This window comes from Colletotrichum truncatum, assembly GCF_014235925.2.
Source record: "Colletotrichum truncatum strain CMES1059 chromosome Unknown Contig_0007, whole genome shotgun sequence".
NCBI lineage: Eukaryota > Fungi > Ascomycota > Sordariomycetes > Glomerellales > Glomerellaceae > Colletotrichum > Colletotrichum truncatum.
This window is the reverse complement of record NW_027222404.1, coordinates 181,354-191,814: the sequence shown is the minus strand read 5'-3', so window position 1 is coordinate 191,814 and position 10,461 is coordinate 181,354. Positions and strand designations below refer to the sequence as shown.

Below are 10,461 nucleotides of genomic sequence, written 5' to 3'. Positions count from 1 at the left end.
ATTATTCAAACGGTTCGCAGTAATGCATGGTGATCTAAGAAAAGTGAAAGTCTATGTACATATGCAACTTTGGGCCAGACTCTTTACCGAGTCGTTCCCATTGTCAAAGGCTTGTTAGGCCTTGACTTTGTTCAGAGTCACGCCAAATGGCCTTGGCGATATGCTCTTGGAAGCACCATCCTCTCCAATAGAAATAACGAAGTCATCAAAGGCAAGGTAGTTGTAAGTACTGCGGTCGATAAGGCCCCAGGTCTGGCATCCGGCTTGAGGAAAGAACACGTCGTTGACAATCTCCTCGTTGTCATGGTTCTTGTAAACAGCGCGCCACGACCAGCTGCCGCCATACTTGATGTTTGTCGGGTAAATTCTTGCGGAGACGTTGTGGGCTTTCATGTCGGCTGAGGCGCTGTAGTTGGGGATGTTGGGGAGGACGTCGATGCCGCGGACCTTCCAGTCGGTGAGAGACAGGCCGGGGCCGTCGTCGACGGACAGTGTGACTGTCGAGTTCGTCTCGGGATCGGCGTAGGTTCCGGCGAACGCGGCCTCGGCGGCTTCCTTGTTCGCCTGTTCGAGGGCGGGGATCAAGGCGGAGATGACGGGGGAGATGAGCCTCGTAGGGAAGGAGAACTGCTTAGAAGCCGGGCCGCCGGTGAGGACGGAGATGGTCACGTCGTAGTCCGGGATGAGGACGACGACGTTGGAGTAGAGGCCCAGGTCGCCGGTTTTGGTGTAGACGTGGATGGGTACGCCGTAGGGGAGGAGCGTAGTGGAGGAGAGGATTTCCCAGGGGGCGCCGATGGAGTAGCCTGCCGCGTTGGTGAAACCGCGCGGCTTGAGCCATGACTTGGAGTCGATGGAGAGTTTGTTGGAGAGGACTGCCGTGCCGAAGGTGAGCATGTCGCGCGTGTTTGTGTAGATGCCGCCGGCGCTGGATGTGTGTGTTAGTGCTACCTCACGCATCCAGTTTTTTGCTTTGTGCGGGATGGAGTGAAGACTTACGAAGCGAAAACTCCTAGATCGCCACCCCAAGTGGGCTCGCTCTTGGGGATAAAACCCCAGGCGTCCGAGTCAGGTCCGGTAATGGAGGTGTTGCTTAGACCTAGAGGCTTGAGGATAGTCTCCGTGATGACGTTATTGTAGGTTTTGTTGGTGGCGGCCTCGACGATGAGACCGAGCAGGGAGATACCGATGTTGGAGTAGACGGGCATGGTATGCGGGCGGAACACAAGGGGCTTCTTGTTGACGGCGTCAAGAAGGTCTAAGCAGATATTGTCAGGGCATGAAACTTCGTGTATACATGGTAGACTACGCACCGTCAGTCGTGCAGGCTTTCGTTCCCTGCAGACCAGAGCACTTGGGACGTGTATCGTTGGCGACTGAGGGAAGGCCCATGGCTTTCCAGGGGAATTTCTCGAAGATGGCCAAATCGGTCGCAACTGGTCTTGTCAGCTCTGCTGCTTTGGTATGAGAAAATGGGAACTTACTATCGCCTCCAATGCCAGAAACGTGAGATGCTAGGTCTTCGACGGTAATCTGGTCCCAGGGTATGAGGTTAAATGTGGCACCATCCTCGGTCTTGAGGTCCTCTTTCTTCAGCCGAGGTAGGTACTTGGTGACGGGATCGCTGCCCTTGATATTACAGTTTTGAAGGGCGGCGAGCACGGTGAAGAGCTTGGTAATGCTGCCGCCACGGAAAACGGTATCAATTGTGACTTCCTTTGTGCTGCTGGCCTCGGCGATGGCCGGGGTGTGATAGAACTCGAAAAGAGGAGCGTCTTCGTGAATGGACTTGATACCGATGGCGATACCAGTACTGTTGAGGGCATCTGCGGATGTGAAGTTTACTAGAGACTCCTTGACCTTCAAAAGGGTCTCTTTTACAATTGTCGATGAGCTAGGGGAGTTCGTGGAGGGAAGGGTTTGGCCTTGGGGAGGGCACGGGTTGGCTGCTTGGGTTCCAGCCAGGAGAGCCGTGATGGCCACGAGTGACGCTTTGGAAAGCATGCTGAATGGCAAATCAAGAAGAAAGTGGCTACTTGAGTGATGAGATGAATCTTAAAATTTTGGAAAGAAGAGATAGTTCAAGATATCCTGAGAAGGAAGGACTGTGAGTGACCAAGATAGCTATTCTTATTCACATTCCAGGCGGACGTTGGCGTATAAATATCATTCTCGGAAGGATAGTTGATGGCGATGAACCATCTCCATTCTTTCGATTGAACTTGTCGATTGTAGGCATCCATAACCGTGAAGGTGGACTTTGACAGTGACCTACAAGCTAAGCCACTAGACGGTTACGTGAATCAGGTCGTTGCGGCTCTTCAAGACCGACATCACCAATCGCATCGAGTTTGCAAACTGCACAAGGCGTGATCCACTCTCAGTCCATGTCTTTAGGAGCAGCCTGGAAAATTCCATCAGCATCGGTTTTAGTCCGATGTGTTGGCGAATTAAGGTTAATTCTAGCAGCAGCTGTATCCTGTACAGCCTCCTTCATAACGGATCCCTCTGGGCAGCTGGAACCAAGCTGAAAGGACATGACGTCCTGGCTATGGTTGGATGTGGCAGTGAAGGATCATCTTATGTGGAGGCGCCATCAAACATCCAAGTAAAAATAATCCTTGGGGTAGCGTAATTGATCTATTGCTAAATGGGTTGAGGTTTTTGATAGCTTGGAACCTGGCAGTGTCTGTTACCTACCTTAGTGAGTGTACTTAGATTTGGGACAAGATCTGGAGCTTGGACCTCATTCATTGCGCCCCACACGTAAGCTGCGGGGATGACCCATCAAAGAGGACTGATTGGTTCGCTCGCAGTAAGTGCGAGCATAGAGATAGCCAATAGAAGTGACGGAATGCTAACAATTTTAGAACAGGCAAAGACACCCATTTAAAACCCTCCTTTTTTTGGTTATTTGGGTTACATTTCTTTGCATAAGGAATATGCCAATGGATGACTTCCCTTAGAATAAGCAGCATATCTGCGCACTGGTTCGCTTCATGATTGGCTGGTTATACGTCTGCTACATCATCCACGGCACACGGCAGGGCTGAGAGTAAACACCCCCGACCACTCCAACCATGTCGATGGGGTCAACACTAGGCAGAGAGATTTTCTCCCCTCTCGTTCAACCATTCAATGACATGATAAACCATTCTATACTGAATTATGGATCGGTATAGCTGCGACACTGATCTACTCCATATGTAGCTTACGAGAGTTGTACAGTTGAGGCACAGTTCCTTCTTGGCTACCCGGGGGGGCGAAGCTGTTTAAGTGGTCAATTCCCACTTCCTTCATTGAGGGGGAAGCAATTTCCAGCTGGGAATCCTGCTCATCTCAGAATCTCAAAGCTCAAAGCCTCTTTCTCAAGGACACACCGTCTTGTTATATTAACTAACGGCGACAAGCAACATCACAGGCTTAACCCCTCGTGGATGTACCGCGCCCCCTGGGTCAGCCTCTAGCGCGAAATATTAGAGACCCCTGGCTTGATTGCTCGCCTCGGACTGCCACCTCGGACTTCTCAATGGCTCACCACCAGAGTCATCCTTTCACGAGCGCCGACTCTATGCAGAGCCACCTACGTCGACTAGCGTCCAACAACGCGCATTCCGCTTCAGCAGCTCCCAGATCTACATCTACCCAACCTCAGACAGTTCCCACAATGATGGACCAACAAATGACGGTCCCCAGTGATGCCCCAAAGGGGTCTTTGCACCCTCCAGCTCCATCTTCAGGTCGGAAAGGGTCCAAAAAGGTTCGGACTGGATGCATCACTTGCAAGTTGAGTCCGACCTCTCCTAAGCCCACTTTGTGCAAATCTGCATGCATTTGTATCTTGACTTGCTTCTGACAACTGACGCTGCGGCAGAATTCGCAAGGTAAAGTGTGACGAGGCCAGGCCTGTCTGTGTCCGCTGCACCAAAACCGGTAGGAAATGCGACGGGTACCTTTCCCCTCGGCAGTCGTCCAACAGAAACGGCAGCGGCAGGGCTATTTCCAGCTCGGAAGTCATCCGTTTAAGTCCTCCCTTGTCGCCTTTCGCCGACTGGGTTGGTGGAGTTCGTGAGCAGCACGCCTTTGATTTTTACCGTAGCTTCTCAGCCCCCTCCATCTTCAGCGATGACAGCAGCAGCTCGACGCTGTGGAAGAAGCTGGTTCCTCACTTTTGTCATGCTGAGCCCGCCATCCGCCATGCCGTGTTGGCCATCAGTAGCCTTCACGAGTCGCTCTCGCTAGCCAAGCCCGTCAACACCGAGTCGAATGAGGTTCCGGCAACCGAGAGATGGGGCGGGGTGCCTTCCAACACATTTGCTGCGGAGCAGTACGGAAAGGCGCTGAAATCTTTGCAGGAGTGGAAGCCAACCGATTCGACAGCCATTACAGTGCCCCTGTTGGCCTGTCTGCTATTCATCTGCATTGAGTTCATGCTAGGCGACGAAGATGCCTCGCAAATCCATATAAATCAGGGCCGGCTCATTCTTTCCCAAATCGGCTCCGGAATGCAGAGCGGTGATGTGGACGTCATCAAGAAGCACTTTGTACCCATCTACAGCCGACTGAGCTTGGCTTCTTTCCTATTTGGAAGTAATCCTGCCGAGATACCCTCCAATCTGCGCTCCAGCTCCGCGACAAACCTATACTTTGTGTCAGTTGAAGAGGCCGAGGTCGCGCTGTACGAGCTCATCGATGAAGGGCTACGGTTAAGCAAAAAGGCCAAGGTGGCGGTGTACTCGCGACCGAGAGATGATCCGATACTGCAGTCGCTTCAACGGCAACAGGAGGAATATCTCGCGAAGCTCAATCGGTGGCATGTCGCCTTCACTATTGTTGCGGCATTGCACGATACGAAACGATCTGGGAAGATATGCTTGGTCTACTACCACACTGCAAAGATCTATGTCAGCACCGCGCTGTCGCCCTTTGAGACGGCATATGACGACCATATATCCTCTTTCACCGCCATCATCAGTCTTTCAGCTGAAATTCTTCAGTATTGCAGGAAGTCTGCCGAAAATTCCTTAATTGCGTCTATGCCAGTACCGAGGTTCATCTTCGATACAGAGATCATCCCACCGCTTTATTACACCATCGTTAGGTGCAGGCATCCGATGCTGAGGCGTACAGCAGCGGAGCTTCTGAGCCAAGACGCTATCGCAAACCGGAGAGAGAACTTATGGGACGCGCACATGTCGGCAGAGGTTGGCAAACGGATCATGGCCATCGAGGAGAACTCGGTACATCGCGAAGCAACAGACCTTGAAACGACGAATTGGGATACGACATTTCAGAACAGCCTCGAAGATTCCGTCAACCTCTATCCTACATCTGAACTGGCAAGTGAAGTTAGCGTGCCGTACATGCAATACCCACAAATTCCAAAAGCCATGAATCACCAGTCAAACATGGCGCATGAGTTAGCGAAGGACTTTGCACAGAGCAGGCAGGATACGCCCGGGTCTGTATCTACCGGAACATCGACAGTATCATCGGGTAGTGAAAACAGCTGGGCCTCAAGTCGCCTCGAGCCACCGTTTGATCTACCCGAGTATGCGAGGGTGAAGAACACACTGATAGACCACGAGTCGTTACGTGGCAGCTGGATAACCATTTTTATGGACCCTGAGGAGGCAGGTGCACAGCATTGGAAGATTACAAAAGAGTTTGTAAAAGTGCGGTGATGCAAAGGAAACGCTGACTTTTTTTTTTTTTCGGTGATGTTACAACTTGTTCTTCGTTAAAGTTGGGTGTTGGGGCAAAGCGATCGGCGAGTCTCACCTGCAAATAGAGAACCTACACTAAAACTTTTATCTGATAATTCTGTCAGTGCCAAGTTATGCTTTTCCTCCTATGTACCTCCTTCTAGGTTGGCTGAACCGCCGACCCGGAACCGGAGCTTCACAGTCTGAATCTTTGAGAGTATTTAATGGTAATAAATGACATGAGACTTCTTTCTTCACATGGAGATAAGTCTTTGTTTCACCATTGATAACCGGCTAATGCTCTTGTATCAAAGCAGACTGTGCACTTGTTTCTCTTAATTGTCACATATTACGCGTGTGGGTAGTTTTTCAAAATCTTGATTCGTGGCATATCGAAAGAATACAGAATATGAGAACACGCTAAACTCCACCAATGTAGGCCTGTATCTCCTATGCGTCTATTTCTCAGTGCATTGACTGGGGTATCCGATCTTTTTGTCAACAGCACCCTGTGCAAAGCAGTAGTGATATGTGTTCTTGGCCTTATCAAACGCGAAACCAACGTTTGCCTTTCCAGCAGCACCGACCTATACCATTCCTCAATCAGTACCCATATCTTACACCAAGGGAAAACAGTAGTGAGTTTTCTCCGAAAGAATAGCGACTTACCGTGTAAAGTGGGATACCAGAGAGCGTAGAGCATTTGCCCGAGGCCACATTGGCAGCAGATGGGTCACTCATGGTTCCCTTGGGGCCGACGATGGCCTCCTTCAGTTCGGCCTTTGATACAGTGGCTTCGCCGCCAGCGTCTTGCTGGCACGAGATGCTGTTGGGGAAGCCCTCAAGGGTCTGGGCAGAGGCGAAAGCGCCGAGAGCAAGGAAGAGAACGGTGCGGCCGAGCATTTTGAGAGATTGTGGTCTTGAAGAGCGAGTTTGGGTGTGAGTTTCTGACTTGGTTTTTTACTTGAACGAAAGTCGAGGTATAAAGCTGAATTTGCTGCTGTTTGAAGAGATCGATGATGTGTGTTAAATGATCCGCTACTCGTGAAGGAAGCTGCTGGTTTTATACTATTGAACGTTTCCTCGCTCATCAATTGCCGATCGATTTGGTTCACGGTCTTGGACGGACAATTTCGGGCTGGATCTGCGACGCACTATTGCGATGTAAATTGAGTATTCGCAATGCCTACAAGGGGTTGCACGCTGCCTGCGAGTCAATGTGCTACAACTAAGGACATGGGAACAGCTCAAGCGCGCGTGAGCCAATGCCGCGTTTGCCGACCAATGGCGTAGATTTTACTGTTAGCAGAAGGCCTGGAACTACAGCCATGCTCTGCGTGTTTCTGGGCAAGCGGAGCTAGCCATCGTCAGGCGCTGAATCTTGAGACGAGTCGAGGTTAAAATTGGCTGAGAAAAGCTTATCATAATAGCTGTTCGGGCGGAATTTGTCCCAATTCAACTATTGCAGTCTCCACATCTGCAGGCCCCCTCTATATATTGGAAACGTTGGAGAAAGGTTCTTCTAAATCGGCACTTCCAAGCCACACTTTGACTAAGACCCCAGAAAGCATGACTCTCTGCACCCGAAATGGCGGGTTCCTACGGCAGTCCGCAGGGCGCACTGGGTCAAAATTCAAACATTGCCTAATTAGGATGCATAAACGAGATAAGCATACACCACCCGTATAGATAGTTAAGCTTCTTATCTTTACTATGTAATTATCACAAATTTAAGCAAATTCTATGTTTCGTATACGTGCATGTATAGAGTTTTACGGGGCTGTATAGGAGTATATTCTTAATTCTTAATAATAATATTTACTATATTTTGTACGAATATGTCTTTAAGGTGCCTTAAGCAGGCTAACCTAGACTACTTCTTAGCAAAACTGCTATGGAAGTAGAAGACGTATGCATTTTGTTTAATCGATTTATCCTAAGTATAAGAACTAGACGAAATCGACCTTACTAATACTAACGACTTCGAAACTCTAACGACTACGATTTTATTACGTATACGACTTTCTAATACTACAACTAACCCGATCGAACAAGCACTTTATATACTAGATATATAGCTAGACAATAGTCTCCTTACTACTCTTATTAAAGGCTTAGAGGAGCGTATAGCTAGTATCTAGCAAACCTAGAAGAAACTAGTTCTAAACCTAACTATAGATATTATGTTGGAACGGTAGGTAGGAATCTCGTAGATAGTACGATATCCTTATAACAGGGTATTAGAGTAAGGGAACTTGTACTTATGAAGTAGGGCTTTAATAGTAAAGAATGTATAGGCTTATATTGAAGCTGAGTTGGTTGAGGAACTAATAGCTAGCTAAGGGAGAGAATTAGGCTAGTTATATAGTAGTATAACGTCGCCTATAATAGCTAATATAGGAAGCTATAAGCTAGGTTTAGTATACGTAAGTATATACGTCAACTAGCTTATAAAGCAGCTTATAAATCAGACTAGAATCTTCTTTAACTAAATAGACTTTTAGATAAGGTTAAAGAGAGTATTCCATAGGGATCTGAATATCATATGTTTAAACTAGCAAGCAGCCATTCTTAGCTAGTTACTTTTGTAAGTCCTACTAAGTCTTAGATAAGACTAAATAGGATAAATAAGTAAAATAGAAGTATAATATACTTATACTTCTAACATATTATTATTTACCTATAGCTTATATCTTTCTATATTACGGATATAGATAAAATCTCTATTCGAATATATACTTAGGTTTAGTCTATTAAAAAGTTTATTAGGAAGTTATAGTTCTTATTAACTTCTAAGTTTACTTTATATATAGATATAATAAGTAAGGTCTTAGTAAAGTTTACGTCTAAGAAGCAATTCCTTAACTAAACCTAAAAGGCAATACCTATTACTTTAAAGAATCCTACGGATATGTATAAGTTTCGTAAGGTAGCGTACGAGGCTAAAGACCTTTTTACCTTTCTTCGCGAAGCCTTAATTACCCTTAATAAAGACGTTTATACTATCGTATTTATTTCCGAAAGTCAGGTAGATCCGCTTATTACTAAACTATAAGTATTAAAAAAGTTACGACTAAAACAATATACGCTTAACATAGTAATAACTAATATAATACCTTTACTTATTATTAATATATTTACGAAAGCGCTTACGCCTAAACCTCTAACTCGAATTTAAACTTAAACCGAACGAAAGCCTTCTCTTAAAGCATAAGAAGTAATAAAGCAGGAGAGAGAAGGAATAAAGTTATGCAAGCATACGCACTCGCAAGTTAAGTAGCAAGGCTATATAGACGTTATTTAAGAGGATATAACTCTTAAGAAGGGTAGCTAGGAAGATAAGGAAGAGGACGAAATAGTAGTATAATAAGAGGAAATAATCGTTTAGGCATACTCTATATACTTAAGTTTTATCTATTTCTAAACTACTATTACTTCCTGTTAGAAGTATAAGTATATTATACTTCTATTTTACTTATTTATCCTATTTAGTCTTATCTAAGACTTAGTAGGACTTACAAAAGTAACTAGCTAAGAATGGCTGCTTGCTAGTTTAAACATATGACATTCAGATCCCTATGGAATACTCTCTTTAACCTTATCTAAAAGTCTATTTAGTTAAAGAAGATTCTAGTCTGATTTATAAGCTGCTTTATAAGCTAGTTGACGTATATACTTACGTATACTAAACCTAGCTTATAGCTTCCTATATTAGCTATTATAGGCGACGTTATACTACTATATAACTAGCCTAATTCTCTCCCTTAGCTAGCTATTAGTTCCTCAACCAACTCAGCTTCAATATAAGCCTATACATTCTTTACTATTAAAGCCCTACTTCATAAGTACAAGTTCCCTTACTCTAATACCCTGTTATAAGGATATCGTACTATCTACGAGATTCCTACCTACCGTTCCAACAAAACCTAACGTAAAACTATATAATATAACGGGAGTATATATCGATGCTAGCATATATCTTAAACCTAAACGGAAGTAGTTTATTATATATATTAAGTAACTATATAAAGTTTAGACCTAGCGTAGTCTAACCTTTCCGCCGGTATCGGATCTCTTTTAGTCGGTTTATAACTTCCTCGGGAAAAACTATACGATATGCTTTATATAAGACCGAGTAGCTAATAATATAGCTACGTTAGCATATATATATAAAGAGGAATTCTTAGCTAAAGTCTTGTATAACGCGTGCTTTATTACTTATTATAGAGGTAAGGAAGTTTATAGCTTAGTAAAATACTGCTTGAAGCTACTCGGGGGTTTAACAACGCTATAGTTTATAGTATTTTCAAATATCTTCTAAGCTACGTTATAAGACTATAAAGCCTTCCGTCCGTAAGTATAAAAGAATATCTAAATCGGATAGCTTATGATTAAAGAAGAGCTAGAAGATACGTTATAGTAAGGCGCTGGAAAATTCTATACGGACTTCGTAGCAAAGGTTTAAGCTTTATAAGAAACGTTTAAATGTTGACGGAGAGACCTGAATTTAGAATAATTCGGAAAGATATATAATTATATTAGAATAAGTCTAGCTATTCTAAAACTTTTTAATAATAATAGATTAAAAAGGGGTAAGGTCGATACGTAGCTAGCTAGCTATAGTAAGGTATTGCAATAGTCTATACGGAGATTTACGAGGGAGAACGGGAAAATATAGATATTAGTAAAGAAATACGAATTAGGTATCTTAAAAAAAACCTAAAAACGTAAGGGTACGGACAGTCTTACGCTTCTG

The 10,461-nt window shown here is 45.1% G+C and overlaps 3 protein-coding genes across 3 annotated transcripts; 1 reads left to right on the top strand and 2 right to left on the bottom strand.

Moving 5' to 3' along the window:
- Positions 1-114: 114 nt before the first annotated feature.
- On the bottom strand, positions 115-2,004 carry CTRU02_210424 (uncharacterized protein; the record flags this gene model as incomplete). Its single annotated transcript, XM_070205448.1, has 4 exons — positions 115-928; positions 1,000-1,258; positions 1,314-1,436; positions 1,485-2,004. The coding sequence occupies 4 exons, from the start codon at positions 2,002-2,004 to the stop codon at positions 115-117; spliced, it is 1,716 nt and encodes a 571-aa protein (XP_070060691.1).
- A 1,525-nt stretch (positions 2,005-3,529) lies between these two features.
- On the top strand, positions 3,530-5,684 carry CTRU02_210423 (C6 zinc finger domain protein; the record flags this gene model as incomplete). The annotated part of the gene is made up of 2 exons (XM_036732209.1): positions 3,530-3,786; positions 3,875-5,684. 2 exons carry the CDS (start codon positions 3,530-3,532, stop codon positions 5,682-5,684), a joined length of 2,067 nt encoding a protein of 688 aa, XP_036576135.1.
- A 479-nt stretch (positions 5,685-6,163) lies between these two features.
- On the bottom strand, positions 6,164-6,608 carry CTRU02_210422 (uncharacterized protein; the record flags this gene model as incomplete). The annotated part of the gene is made up of 2 exons (XM_036732210.1): positions 6,164-6,292; positions 6,375-6,608. The coding sequence occupies 2 exons, from the start codon at positions 6,606-6,608 to the stop codon at positions 6,164-6,166; spliced, it is 363 nt and encodes a 120-aa protein (XP_036576136.1).
- Positions 6,609-10,461: the final 3,853 nt, after the last annotated feature.